Source organism: Nelusetta ayraudi, unplaced genomic scaffold (assembly GCF_046127955.1).
Source record: "Nelusetta ayraudi isolate G7.1 ecotype Tasmania unplaced genomic scaffold, CSIRO-AGI_Nayr_v1 ptg000185l, whole genome shotgun sequence".
Classification (NCBI taxonomy): domain Eukaryota; kingdom Metazoa; phylum Chordata; class Actinopteri; order Tetraodontiformes; family Monacanthidae; genus Nelusetta; species Nelusetta ayraudi.
In genome coordinates this window covers 161,004-175,000 of record NW_027466234.1, presented here as the reverse complement: position 1 = coordinate 175,000, position 13,997 = coordinate 161,004, and the positions used below count along the sequence as shown (strand labels likewise).

The following is a 13,997-nucleotide window of genomic DNA, read 5'->3' as shown; positions in this document are numbered from 1 at the left end:
GATTTACATGTCAGTTAGCGTGTTAGCATATTAGCACGGCTGTCGGACCTCTACATGGTGTGGCTGTACAGATTGTCGCCCCGCTATCTGCGCAGGAAGGGACTTCAGCTGCGCGAGGAGGGCGTGGCCAAGGTGGAGGAGCCTGCGATGGGTCCAAACTCGGCCTCGTGGACCAGCTGCTGGATCTTGGTCTTGATCCACGACTGCTTCTGGACAGGAAGTCTGCGCAGCGCCGGCGCCAGGCTGAGCAGGAACAGCGTCATGTCGTCTTTGGGCTCGCCGTCCTCCTGGTCGCCGCCGCCACCACCGGCGGCGCCGCCGCCCAGGCCCAGCAGCCAGCCGGGCCGGGGCGCCCGGGGACAGCCGTCCTTGCCGGGCTCGCCGTCGGCGCCGCCCGCCGCCATCTGGTGGTGGGAGGAGGAGAGCGAGGCGGCCAGCGAGGTGGCCGAGTGCACCAGCAGCTCCAGCAGCTCGCGCTGCCGGGCGCCGCCGCCGCCGTGCTGCTCGCCCGCGTCGTCCGACACCACCGACATCACGTCCGTCATGGACTCACGCAGGCGCACGCCGTCGGCCGACACGGACGCCGCCCGCCGCCGCCAGAACAGCTCCGAGGACGAGGACGCCGCCGTGGTGGTGGCATCGGCCACGGCGAAGCCTGCAACACCATGACATCATCAGCCTGCGACACACATGACATCATCAGCCTGCGACACCATGACATCATCAGCCTGCGACACCCATGACATCATCAGCCTGCGACACACATGACATCATCAGCCTGCGACACCCACAGCAGCAGATCAACAAAGGCATCCTCTCATTATATATATATATATATATATATATATATATATATATATATATATATATATATGGATGGACTTTATTGATCCCAAATTGGGAAACTACTCTGTTGCAGCACTAAAAAAACAAACTAAACTAAACTAAACTATACATTCGTTACAACAACACTCACATCGATCTGTGTACACTGCTGCCAAAAAGGTCACGACCCCGAGCACCGCCGCCAACTCCGCACTCACCGTAGTTGTCGTAGCTGCGGCCCTCGCTGGTGGTGCTGCAGCCGGCCATGTCGTGGGGGCGGGACGACTGGGGCTGCGGTGCCCAGCTGTTGGTGGGCGCCGTGGAGGCGTCGACCAGCGGGTTGAGGAAGGACAGCACGGCCGAGTAGCGCCACTGCCGAGGCTCCAGCAGCCCGCCGCTCTCGCGCCGCCGCTCGCGCCGGTGCTGGTCCCGCAGGATCTTCCACTTCCTGCGGCACTCGGCCTCTAGGGGGCGACAGAGGCGCAACATGACACACGAGACGAGAGGAGGGGGTGTGTGTGTGTGTGGGGGGGGGGGGTTACCGAGACAACCATCTGTTCCAACACACACACACACACATACACACACGCGACAACACTGATATGCACCCTGCTGGGACCAGGACTCGAACCTGGAACTGGACCAGGACCAGGACTCGGGCCTGTAACCGGACCAGGACCGTGACTCAGACTCGGGACCTGGAACCGGACCAGAGCGAAAACAAAGACTTGGACTCGGTCCAGGTCCCCGCCCCACACCAGGTCGAGCACAGGGACCAGAACCCGACCCCCCCGGACAGACAGTTGAGCTCAGCCGTGGCTGTGTGTCATGGCCGTGACGTCACTTCCAGGCAGCTGCTCCCCGCGCAGCCCTCGGAGCCCCGCAGCGCCGCCGTCGCGGCTCCGGTTCTGGTTCTGGGCCGCAGCCGAGCGCGAACTCACCGGGGACTCCGACCATGGCCGACACCTGCCTCCAGGCGGCGCTACGCTTGCTCAGGTCCCGGTAGGTGGAGGAGTTCCGGTCGTAAAGACTCGGAAAGCCGGACACGGCCGTGATCAGTCGGTACTCCATTTTCTGCTGGAACAACAGGGGCGCCAGGCGATTTCCGCTTCCGGTGGGTCTCCGCGGCGACGCCATTGGCGCGCTGACGTGTCAATACTGCGTCACTACGTCAGCGCAGACGCTCTCTCTCTCTCTCTCTCTCTCTCTCTCTCTCTCTCTCTCTCTCTCTCTTTACGGCACTGACTGTCGTTCATATTGGTAAGTGGGCGGAGTCCAAGTTCAGTTCATGACAAAAATATTTATTAGATATATAATATTTATTATATATTTAATTATTTATTATATAATTTTTTTATTTATTTTATTGTTTATTTTTTTAATCTTTTATTCTTGATCTTATTTTACAATTTAATTGTGTATTTGTGCTGGATGTGTTTGTATTTTTATGGTAATTTGCACAGTAAAAATTCTTTGGTATGTAAATGAAAAACAGTCTCTCTCTCTCTCTTTCTCACACACACACACACACACACACACACACATACACACACACCTGATTCCTACCATCACGTGACCCTGAATCAGGAAGACCTTTAGACGTCAGAGTGCATGAAATCAGTTTATTATAAATGACATGGTGATAAAAGGAATCCAGTGCAGGATCAGCTGCAAACATGTGAGATGGACCTGCAACACACACACACACACACACACACACACACACACACACACACCTGTCAGTCAGCCACAGGTCAGAAGGGTGGGGGGGGGGGGGGTAAAGCGTTTGGTTGTTTTCCTGCTTGCATGCCACGAAAAACACACACAGAGCCGAAGGACCAATCACAGTAGCAGCAGCAGTGTGGCATCACACGGTCGCGGCCAATCAGCTGCGTGCTGCGGTGCCGTACATTCTGAGCAGCGACGACCAGGAGGAGGAGGGAGGGGGGGGGGGGAGGAGGAGGAATATCAAAAAGAAGACTCAGCCGCGCCCGTTTCCAACAAAAGAAAAGTGCACATGTGGTGAGCAGCTGCACTCGAACCCTCAACCCGCCGCAGGAAACATGCGCCTTACAAAATAAAAGCTCAATATATTATTTATCTCTTCCGTCGTGGCTGGGAAACACTTTGTCCTCCGTCATCCCATCCATGCAGTCACGTGATCCAGTTGGATCTGACCTCCAGAGGTCAGGAAGAGGTTGGCCTCTGGCTAGCCTAGCGCTCGCTCTCACGCCACCTGGTGGTTGTGGTTTCGTCAGCCATGTGCTTTTTAGTGAAACGAGTCCCGGTGTTGTGAGTCAAGGGGCCGAGATGAAGGAAATGATTCAGACAGGAACCACAGTTAGCAGCCTTGGCTTAGCTTAGCTTAGCATGCAGACTGGAAGCAACAGGAAACAGCCTGATTTTAGCCGTTAGCATCATAGTTTTCTTCCTCTCGCAGGCTAACAAGCTTTCAGCTCAACAGAAAGACTGCCAGTGGTGTCGCTGTGTGTTGGTGGGGATGCTAAGAGGTTTTAGCATTTGTGCTAAGCTGCTAAGGTGGCTAACAACTACCGGGACCTTCTGTTGACATGGAATCGTATGTGAAACATGTGACTGCGATGGCTAACGGTCGTACGTCTTTGCACCAACCAACACACAGCTGCTTAAACACGCACGAGAAGTCAAACACAACGTTCAGCTACAACAGCGCGCGCACGCGCACACGCACACACACACACACACACACACACACACACACACAGACACGCACAGTGAACACGCACAGCTACACACCCAGGTTACACTCACGCGGCGAAAAAAAACCTGTAAATACTTTTTTTTATCTTTAGCACTTTTCTAAAAGTGTGAACGACGCTAACGGAGCAGAGGAGCCAGTTTCCCACTGGGAGTTTCTTTATGGAATACAATCTGTTGACAGCTTGTCCAGCAGGGGGAGCCTTTCTATCACTTCTCCTCCGTCATGTCCACCTCCTGTTTGCTTTGTTGTTGTGCTCTTACAGGTGATACATTTAGCGAGCAGCAGGGCGTCGGAGACGTTCAGAACTCGCGGCGGATCCCGAAGCACTTTAGCGACTCAACATTCCCTCAAAATGGAAACTACTGGAATTTTTCCTTTACGGGCGGCAGTGCAGGACTTCCTGCCGAGCAGTCGGTTCTTCCTCTTCAAGCTGTGGCGGGGACAGAGAATGAGTTCGAACACAAGGCCAAGCGTTCATCGATGCATGGCAGGCTAGCAGCAGTGGCTAACAGTTGCTTTGCTTGTGCGATGCAGAAGCACATCTACAGTTACGGAAAGCTCTTGTTCTGATGGACCAGTCACTCAGAGACAGACGCTTGATCTGGACAGTCGCAGTGGATCCACACTACCAGCAGGGGGCGGGGTTCAGCTCCAGGGGGAGGATGTTGGCCTTCTCTGCTGGAGAGGCTACAGGCTGCTCAGAACTCAGGGCCAAAACCTGGAATCCAAGATGTTTCTGATTCCCAACGGCTCATCAGAGCTCTGGAACTCTGGAACCTGGAACTCTGGAACCTGGAACAGGAGCAGGTTTGGATGCACCCTCAGACCTTCAGCAGCCCTGACCGCGTTCAGTCCACCAGCAGAGAGACGGAAGCCTTTTGGCTGGTCTGTCCAGACCATCTACATGGTTCCTATAGGAGAAGAAAGAGGAGGAGGACGAGGAGGCAGTGTGGGCGGTGCCGACTGTCCAGATGTGCTACGGTGGCCTCTTCAGGACATGTAGTGAGCCACGTCAGCCCCTCGAGCTGCTCTCCTGGTGCCCTCGTTGGCGTTGGTGGGGGCCCCTCGGGGTCTAGCGGCGGGTTTCTTCTCTCTGGATGGCGGTCGGGTGGAGGTGGAGGTGGAGGTGGAGGCGGAGGCGGCGGCAGCGGCGGCGGCTGCAGGCTGGACACTCCCACCGGGCTCCACGATGGTGTTGATGACTACGGCCAAGAAGAGAAGCACACGAGTCAAGGAGCCATGGATTGGTTCCAGGTGTCTGGAGCGCCGCCCTCAGGCCTCAACCTTCATGCAGACCACTAAAGTTAAAGGTCTCCGTACCTTCCAGCTGCCTCTGGACCCGCCTGAGTTCCTTCAGGATGGACGTGATCTCCTGTGGGACGGAACGGGGCAGAGGTTCATTCAGACTCAGACTACACGTGGCCAAGAGGAATCTCAGAGGAACCTTGTTTGAGGTCTTCAGGATGGGGACTTCGTTCTCAGCGTTGATCTTGGCCTCGATCTCCTCCCAGACCTCGGCCTTGTTCTGGAAGAGAACCCTGGGGGATCACAGAGAGGAGCAGTCAGTCCACCTCTAGACACACCGTCCTAATCCCCCCCCCCCCCTCCCGAAGCTCTGAGGGTAACATCTTGGGGTCTCCTCACTTCATCTTCTCAGCCAGCTGCTCCGTGTTCTCCCGGATGGCCTGGGACAGCTGGGACACGGGGTTCAGCATCAGGTTATCCAGGATCACCTGGAAGACAAGAACCAGGCTGAGCTCCACAAAACCCACAGCCTGACTGAGCTCCATCACAGCAGCTGCATGTGTCGCCTCGGTCACACTGCAGCTCGCCGCCGCTTCCTCTTCCTGCAGGGGGTGGGGCCTCGGCTTGGCCACGCCCGCCCTCAGACTGATTACCGCTCCGCTCCTGCTGCACGTTGATGACTCAGCGACGGTTGATCTAGCGCCACCCTCGGGAGAAAGCGAGACCGCCAAATGTGGCTGCGCTAAGAGGTGCAGCCCCTAGGGGGCGCTCCCGCAGCCCAGATCCATCTGTGAGCCGTTCCAAACAGGAAGTGCGGGGACCTCTGAGGGGCGTGTACGTCGTGTAATCGTTTGGAATCAAAGCCAGATGGAAACTGAACTGAACTGATTTTCACATTCGGTCTCATTGAGCCTGGTTCTGCTCTGCCGCTGCTCCTCAGAGCCACTGGACTCTGGATGGAGGCCTCGGCTGCTGGTTGTGGACCTCGGTGGAAACCACGAGCTGCTGTGTGAACGTGGCCTGAGTGCGACTGGACAGTGACCTCTTCGCGGTTCCACGGCCGGCGCTGCTGCTTAGAACCGGCCTCCGGCTCGTTCATGTTAGGGTCCAGGTCCAGGACCGCAGCAGAACCCGGAGGGACCTTCTGGTAGTTTAAACTGGCCTCGGGGATATGTTGGACCAGCTGGAACGAGAGTAGAGGGACCGAACTACTACAACAGATCTTTCATCCAACCAGGAGGCGGCGCCACCGCCGCCCCCATCAACACATGCAACTGAGTCGACATGCAGCTGGACGGTGGAGTGCAGTGAGTTCTGCTGGGGGGGGGGGGGGGTGCAGGGAAGTCCTACTGGTCAGCAGCTCCATGAACCGGCCTGAAACCACTGAAACCAGTGCAGGCGATGAAGTCCGTCAATGGCAAAACTACCGAGCGAGCACAAAACCAAACAGCTCATCTCAGTGTGGGCGGGGTCAGCAGGGGGTTCGATCAGGTGACCCAGGTGGTTCAGCCAAACCTCACTGCGGAGGTCCCTCAGCAGGACCAGAAGCTGCTGCCGGGTTTGGCTGAGTTGTGCCCACTCACTAACTTTGATTGACATGAACTTAAAACCGCTGAGTGTTCATCTGACACCAGTGAGAGGGGGCGTGTCAGGGTGAGTGAGGTAGAGGTGGAGGACCAGACACATGGGGGGGGGCAGGAAGGGGTTGATGAGTCAGAGTTGGACACCTGAGAGGGTGGAACTCCCTGGCAGTATGGGTGAGATGGTTCCTGTGTAGCAGAGCAGAGAAATGCAGCGCGGTGAGACTCTGAAGCACTGAACCACAGACTCGCTTCAGACTCGGTTCAAACTCGGTTCAGCCAGGAGGACTCAGACGCCATTCACAATACCAACGGTTCATCAAACAGCCAATCAGGAAGCTGGAGTGACGGTCGGTAGCTGCTTCCTGCTTGGAGAGTGTTGGAGTTTGCTCGACGTGAAGGTGTTTTGCATGGTTGTGTTGTGTTGTGTTGTGTTGTGTTGTGTTGTGTTGTGTGTGTGTGTGTGTGTGTGTGTGTGTGTGTGTGTGTGTGTGTCTTGGTTCGCACCTCCTCCCTTGCAGACACAGCGGAGCCGGGCGTGTTGGCCGACGAGCCGGGCGACGTGGCCGGGCCCACCGCCGAGCCGGGGGAGTCTCCGTCTCCGGCCACGTCGTGGATTTCTTGAGCCAGGATGGCCAGGTCTTTGGCCAGGTCCTGGCTGAGCCTGCAGGGGGCGACAGAGACACATTTCCAGAGAGCCAGAAGAGCGCACGGGCACCACTGGACACAGCTGACTGGTTAGTTCTGGTCTTTACTTGGCGATCTCGGCGCTGTGCGTGGACCAGTTCTGGTAAGGGTCCACGTCGTTCTGGTCCTCGTCCTCCTCAGTCTCCAGCGACACCGACTTGGACCGGGCGGCCGCCGTGCGGTAGCCGCGCTGGGTCTGAGCGGCCCCCGAGGTGTGGGAGGGGCGTTTGGACTTGACGGCCGCGGCGTTCATCTGGTACTCTTCCTCAGAAGACGAGGAGAAGTCGGAAGTCTTGTGCGTGCGACGTGAACCTGCGTTGGCGAGAGGAAAAATGTTCTTGAAGGTTCTAAAGAGTTCTAAAGAGTCAAAAACCTCAACCAGAGACACAGGTCGACTGGACCTACCGGCGCTGGGGAACTTGGCCCCGGTGGATCGGGTGCGAGCCATTGCTTGCTTTCCTTGGGCTCCGCCCCCTTTGCTCGCTGCATGCTGGCCGTCGCCTAGGGACGTCTTCCTGGTCGCGGCGGACTCGGAGCTGCGCTTGGAGGAGGCGGCGGCCCTGCCGCCGGAGACGATCTCACTGTCGCTGGGAGCCGTGAAGGACCCGGTTCTCTTCCTGGGCATGGCCAGGATGTCCAGCCTGGACAGCTTCTTCCCCTCCGCCGACACTTTGGCCGCCGTGGCCGTGTGGTCAGAGTTCTGGGAGCCCCTGTCGGTCTCGGCGCCTTCGTTGTCGGACGCCTCCCCCAGGCGCGCTCGGCGAAGCATGGAGGCCCGCGTGGGCCGAGGCGCTGACAGGCTGTTGGATCTGGTCAGGACCTGCTGGTTTACGGTCTTTGACGTCTTGCCATTGTCCTCTTTCTGCAGGGGAGCGCTGAGCTTCTTGCTACGACTTGACGGACGGGAGATCTCGTGGTCGGAGGACGTCGTCTCGGTCCAGTGAGGACCGGGACCTTGCTGACCCTCCGACAGGTCCAGAGATCCCCGGTTGCCGGCGCTGCGCCGCATGTGGAAGCGTTTCCCCGTCTCCGTCCGGCCTCCCGTGTCGGCAGTCGTCTGGGTTCTGCGTTTCTCCGAGAGCCTCTCCCGGGCAGTGAGCTGCCGGCCCTTCTCCTGGATGGACGGACTGGAGGAGGACTTCTCCTTCTGGAGGCTGCTGATGGGGAGTCGCTTCTTGCCCGCAGAGCCGACGGGGACGTTTTTGCTGCTCACCTGGCTGACGGTACTGGCCGTGTCCACGTCCGACTCCCCAGACAGGGAGTCATCCATGTGGGTGGAGGAGCCTCCTCTCTTGGAGCTGCGACCAGAGCCAGACGAGGGGAACTTTGGGGTGTCCAGAGAGGACAGCGTTCCCTCGGCCTCCTGGAGAAAGCAAGGACTGTCCTGCAGGTTCTCCCTACTGTGCTCCATGTCCCTGATGGACGGTTGGCTGGAGATGTGGGGAAGCTTCTTCATCTGGGTGGTGTCGCTGGGCTGCTCTTTGGTGAAGCTCTCCTGGCGAACGATGCAGTTGTCTTTACCCGGCAGGGACTCTCTGTCTTGTGTGCGGAGGTTTGGCGCGGAGCTGTTTGGCTTGACGCCGGACCTCCTGGGCTCGTGTCCGCTCAGGTGTCGGATGAGGACGGTGGTAGGAGGCGTTTTTACCGGGGGTTCGCGGGACCTGTCGGACTGCACCGGGCTGCGGGCCGGCTCGTGTTTCCCACAGCTGTCTTCAGATCCGATGTAGAAGGAGGTGGATTTGGTGGAAGGAGAGACTTTCTCTGGAGCCTTGAACTGAGGACCGGTGGCTCCCGGGGATGTCGGACCAGTCCCGCACTGGATCTTCTTCGACGTCTCCAAAACAGGCGTGTCATCCGACCGGCTGGCGTCACTCAAACTGTCTGGATCCACGTCGTCCTGGACCGAGAGGCGCTGGTTGGCCTCCCGAGGGCGAGGACCGACCGGGACTCGATCAGGAACGTCCAGGACCTGATAAGGTTCGTGGCGGATCCGGATACTCGGAGTCACGGCGTCTGGCTTCTCGGGAGGCAGTGGGGGCAGCAGCCTTCTCGTCCTGGATGGCTGGCTTGATTCTGACTCGCAGGCATCGTAGACGTTGCTTCCCCCCGAGCGGCTCAACGCCTGCAGATCTGAGAAAAGAGGACGACGGAGGACACGGTTCTGTCTTTAGTTTTATCACATCTCGCGAATCCAAGAAAAGCCCGGACAAAACGCTGGCGCACCTTCCACACCTTCAGCCGGAGGCGGAGAGTTCCCAGGCTCAGCGTAGCTGTCTGCCAGACTGGCCCAGCGGGAAACCCACTTTGGTCCTTCCAGGCTTGATCCTGGAGCAGGTGCAAGCTGGACAACGACACGCACATTGTGACGACAACAAAAGGTGAGACAGGAAGGACAGGACAGTCAGGAGGGGAGGAGCGGCAGGAGCGTCAGCACAGAAGCACACGTGAGGGACGAGAACATGCGAGAGGCGGTGCTCCTGGTTCTGGCTCTGTGGGGTTTTACCTGCGTGGGGCCAGGTGGGGAGCCGCTGAGAGCAGCAGGGATGAAGACATGCAGGGGGTCCACAGAGCTGCCACCAGGAGGAAGCTCATCCCTCCCATCGTGTATCACTGGTCTATAGACCCCTGTGGTGACCTCGCTGTACTCTGGAGAGTCCAGGACACCAAACACCTGGGGGATCACAGGGTCATGCATGAAGGCACGTGGAGGGAAGGGGGTGGGGGGGGGGGTCGCAGGTTTCATGCTTCCCTAAAACTATCCAACCACGCAACGGTGGTTTGGTCACGGTTGGGGGGGTCTCACCTGGTCGATCATGTTCCGAGCTTCTTCCACTTCCTTGTCCTGTGACTCGGTCTCAATGGTGTAGGTCCCGGCGTCGCTCAGGCTGTCGTCCTCCTCGGTCCTCATCCTCTGACGGACGGCGGCGGCGGAAGGGGCGGGACACTTTGGATGGCCGGAGGAATGAGCCGGGGAGGGGGTCTGGTCTCGGGTGGGGGGCGCGGGAGCAGGGGCAGAGGGCTTGGAGGGTGCTAGGGCCTGGAGGGGGGAGGTGGGGTACGAGACGGAGGACCGTGCGGGAGGTTCTTGCGGGGAGGGGATCCTGACCCGGGCAGGGGACACCATCACCGGCGGGGCCGACATGGGTGGAGGGGAAGTCTTGTCCCTGGTCGGAGAGGCGTCCCGGTGGGCAGCGGAATCCTTCAGGAGCTCAGCGGCAAACTCCTGGGCCAGCCTGGACTTCTTCCCGACGCTGCCAAAGGGTCTGATGACGATCCCGGAGGAGGAGCGAGAGGAGGAGGAGGAGCCGGGCGAGGCCGCCTCCCCCTCCGTCTTCTCCCGTTTCAGAGAGCTGGACCGCTGAGGGCCACCGTGGCCCTGGCCCTGGCCCTGGCCCTGGCCCTTCAGGGGAACGGTCACCTGCTGGGTGGGAGGGACGTGGCCGTGCACCGACGCCGGCCGCTCGCCGCCCTTGCGCCGCTCCAGCTTGGCCTTCATGGCCGAGTACGAGTCGGCGTGCGCCGGGTTGTGCGTGAAGGACTGCGAACGCTTCTTGCGCGGGTTGTCGTCAAAGAACTCGATGATGAAGGCCTGCTGGGTGAGGTGTTCGGGCGGACCCTGCCTGGGTGCTTCCCCGCCAGCGCCGGCGGCGGCGGCGGGGGGAGCGGGGGACTCTTGAGGAGGACTGCGGGGCGGCTCGGCACCGGCGGGCGAGGACGGCCCTGGTGGCGTACCGGGTGGCGAGCGCTGCAGCGGCTGGTGCAGGATCTGCGTGGGCGCCGGCGGCTGACCGCAGGCCGACTGAGCCGACTGGACCGTCTGCTGCGACGCCTGCGACTGCTCCGATTGGACAGAGTGCTGGGACTTGCTCCGCCTCCCCTTCAGGACGGGGTCCTCCGAGTCGCTCTGGGTGCCGTCCTCGTGGTGGTGACCCTTCAGGGTCTTGATGTTGACGGCGAGGTCGCTCTTGGTGCTGTAAACGTCCTCGCAAGTGGGCCGCCGCCTCATCAGGGTGACGTCGCTGTGCACCAGCCAATCGGCCACCTTGCTCTCCGCCGAAATCTCCTCGGCGGCCACCCTGGTGGGCGGAGCCTGCTGCTTGCGCTGGCGGGTGGAGAACTTGGTGACGTGGTCCTTGATCTTGATCTTGCCCGGCGTGCAGTCGTCGAACTCGATGGTGAAGGAGGCGTGGCTCTGGACGATGGGCGGGGTCGGAGTGGGCGGGGAGGGCGGGGTCGCCGGGGGCGTGTCCGTGTCCTTGGTAGGGATCTCCTGTAGCTCCGCCCCCGGACCTTTGGCGTGCTGCTGCTGCTGGAAGTCCTTGGTCGGGATCTCGAAGTAGCTGGGCTCGCGGTGGTACGACGGGAAGACGTGTCTCCGCTGGGGGTCCGACAGCGGACCGCCCACCTCTGCGTCGAGGGGCGGCGCCTCCCGGTGGACGTCTGGCGGCGGCAGAGAGCAGACGTTCTCTGACTCCGCCTCAGGCTTAGCGGTGAGCGAGCGTCGGGCTCGCTGAAAGAGGAGGCGTCCACTCACCTGCGCGGGGGTCGTCGGAGTGAACTTTGCTCCCATAGTCCTCCTCCCCCCACCAGGAGGGCTGGCCGTAGAGGGGGGTGGGCCGGCACACTGGGGCCTCTGAAACACACAAGACTCGCGCCGTGACATCACGAGGCGCTAACGTCGCAGAGCGTCTCTGCGACTCTGCTCGATGGTTTGTCGGTGTGTTTAGCGGAGCGCACCCTGCTGGCCCGTCTTGGTAGTGCAGGTCCTCTCGCCTCTGGTCTGCTCCTCCAGCTCCGCCTTCCGGCCCTCGGAGACCTTCAGGCTCATCTGCAGCTGGCTGCTGTACTTCTCATGCTGCAACCACAGGGGGGCGCCCACTCGTCAATGGAAGGCACAGGAAAAACATCGACAGACTGTAAAATCACACACACACGCACACACACACACACACACACACACACACACACACACACACACACGCACACACACGCACACTCTGACCTTTAGCGCCTCCTCTGGCACCTTGTGTTGACTTCTCTCCAGGACGTAGACGTGAGAATGTGAGTGGCTGTTAAGAAGAATTCACTTGACACGCAAACACACGAGCGCACGCACACAAAAAAACAGAGGACAAACGACGAGAGCTCCCCCTGGTGGACAGACGGATGCGACGCAAAGGATATCATATCCAAAGCGAATGATGTCAGACAGTTTGAGGGTGATGTAGGTCTGATCAGGGATCCTCAGGTCGTTGACAAAGGTCTGTGGAGAACACACGTTCAGGTGTGTGTGTGTGTGTGTGTGAGTGTGAGTGTGTGTGTGTGTGGGTGTGTGTTCCTCACCCCGTTGAGGCTGCCCAGGTCTTTGACCAGGTGTTCATCCGTGGTGGAGTTGTAGTTGATGACAGCGTGTTGCTTGTCCACGCTGCGAGACTGTCACAGCACACACACACACACACACACACACACACACACACACACACAGCTAATGCGTTAGCATCCAACAACAACAGCAGCAGCAGTTTGACTCTTCTTGTCTGAAGGTTCAAACTCTGACTCGGTCAATCAATCAATCAGTCAATCAATCAGTCAATCAATCAATGCATCCATCAGTCAATCAGCTGATTGGCCTCAACAGCCCCACCTGCAGCATGAGCTCGCAGTCCTCCCGGCCCACGAAGATCATCTCCCTGGGGAGACGATGTCTCGTCCCCGAGCTGCTCACCAGGAACCATGACGTCACACTCATCTTCACAGAGCTGCTGGGAAAGCCCAGTGCATCCTGGGAAAGGAGAGAGAGAGAGAGAGAGAGAGAGAGAGAGAGAGACAGAAGCCAGTTTGAACACGTGGAGATGGTGGAGGTGCCTCTACAGCGCCCCCGCCTGGGCAGGAGGTGGAGGTGCGGCAGGTGGAGGGTCACTGTGCTGCTGTGAGGACCTCTGTCCACCAGGTGAAGGTGTCAGCAGCACACACACACACACACACACACACGCGCACACACACGCGCACACACACACACACACACACACACACTCAGCAGATCAGCAGCCAGACGCTGACAGAGCCACAGCTGGTTAGCATGTTAGCATCAGCAGGTGTTAGCAGCAGACCAGTGGGAGGTTTCATCTTCAACACACACACACACACACACACACACACACACACACACACACACACACACACACACACACAGGCAGACTCACTTCATATCATCACATTTCAACTGTCACTCATCCCATCATCACGTGACCTCCGTGATGCCGCCGTTGTGGCACTGTGACATCATCATCATCATCATCATCTTTACAGTGTGGCTGCTGCAGCTCACCTGGACCGAGCCACACCCGACACACACACACACACACACACACACACACACACACACACACACACACACACACACAGCGCCTCGTCCTGGTGCTGCAGGCCGGAGCGGAGGAGCGGCTACTGCGGCCGAGAGCCCCGAGGACGAGCCGCTGGCGGCGGACAAAGACCGGCAGAGGACCGCGGGTCGGTGGGACAGACAGACAGGCGGACAGACAGACAGACAGACAGACAGACGGACGGACAGACAGACGGACGGCCGGTCGACAGGTCCCCCTCCCCTCCTCCACGCCCTGTCCTCCCCCACTCCAGCTGCATCCCTCCCCTCACCTCTCTCTCCTCCAGCTGCTGCTCCTCCTGCTCCTCCTTCACACCCGCACCGGCGAGCACCGAGGCGGACTCGGCATCAGGGGCGGCGGCCGACGGTGAGTGAGAGAGAGAAATATCCCTCCGCGGCGCGGCGCTGCTCGGTGATGCTGCTGCTGCTGCTGCTATGGCATCCCTGCCTCCCTCCACCTCCTCCTCCTCCTCCTCCTCCTGACGCACCAGCAACCACCCGCTGCGTCAAGACGAACAGAAGCAGCAGCAGCAGCTCC

At 59.4% G+C, this 13,997-nt stretch overlaps 2 protein-coding genes across 2 annotated transcripts in view; both read right to left on the bottom strand.

The window, feature by feature from the left end:
* Positions 1 to 2,040, bottom strand: part of LOC142881182 (uncharacterized) — a 2,572-nt gene extending 532 nt beyond the window's left edge. The window contains exons 1-3 of the mRNA XM_076015290.1: positions 1,767 to 2,040; positions 1,044 to 1,289; positions 1 to 655 (exon numbers count right to left, since the gene is read on the bottom strand). The exon at positions 1 to 655 is cut by the window's left edge and continues 532 nt beyond it. Coding sequence (XP_075871405.1) covers positions 105 to 655; positions 1,044 to 1,289; positions 1,767 to 1,962 — 993 coding nt within the window. The 5' untranslated portion in view covers positions 1,963 to 2,040 and the 3' untranslated portion in view covers positions 1 to 104. The remainder of the gene's footprint in view (positions 656 to 1,043; positions 1,290 to 1,766) is intronic.
* Positions 2,041 to 2,593: 553 nt separating this feature from the next.
* cep170bb (centrosomal protein 170Bb) lies at positions 2,594 to 13,828 on the bottom strand. Its single transcript, XM_076015285.1, has 19 exons — positions 13,732 to 13,828; positions 12,722 to 12,859; positions 12,421 to 12,510; positions 12,262 to 12,340; positions 12,080 to 12,138; positions 11,815 to 11,932; positions 11,612 to 11,710; positions 9,881 to 11,517; positions 9,581 to 9,748; positions 9,310 to 9,418; positions 7,483 to 9,207; positions 7,146 to 7,389; positions 6,898 to 7,054; positions 6,538 to 6,579; positions 5,853 to 5,993; positions 5,210 to 5,298; positions 5,010 to 5,103; positions 4,886 to 4,937; positions 2,594 to 4,767 (listed from the first exon to the last, which is right to left on the bottom strand). The coding sequence occupies exons 2-19, from the start codon at positions 12,824 to 12,826 to the stop codon at positions 4,556 to 4,558; spliced, it is 5,220 nt and encodes a 1,739-aa protein (XP_075871400.1). The 5' UTR covers positions 12,827 to 12,859; positions 13,732 to 13,828; the 3' UTR covers positions 2,594 to 4,555.
* Positions 13,829 to 13,997: the final 169 nt, after the last annotated feature.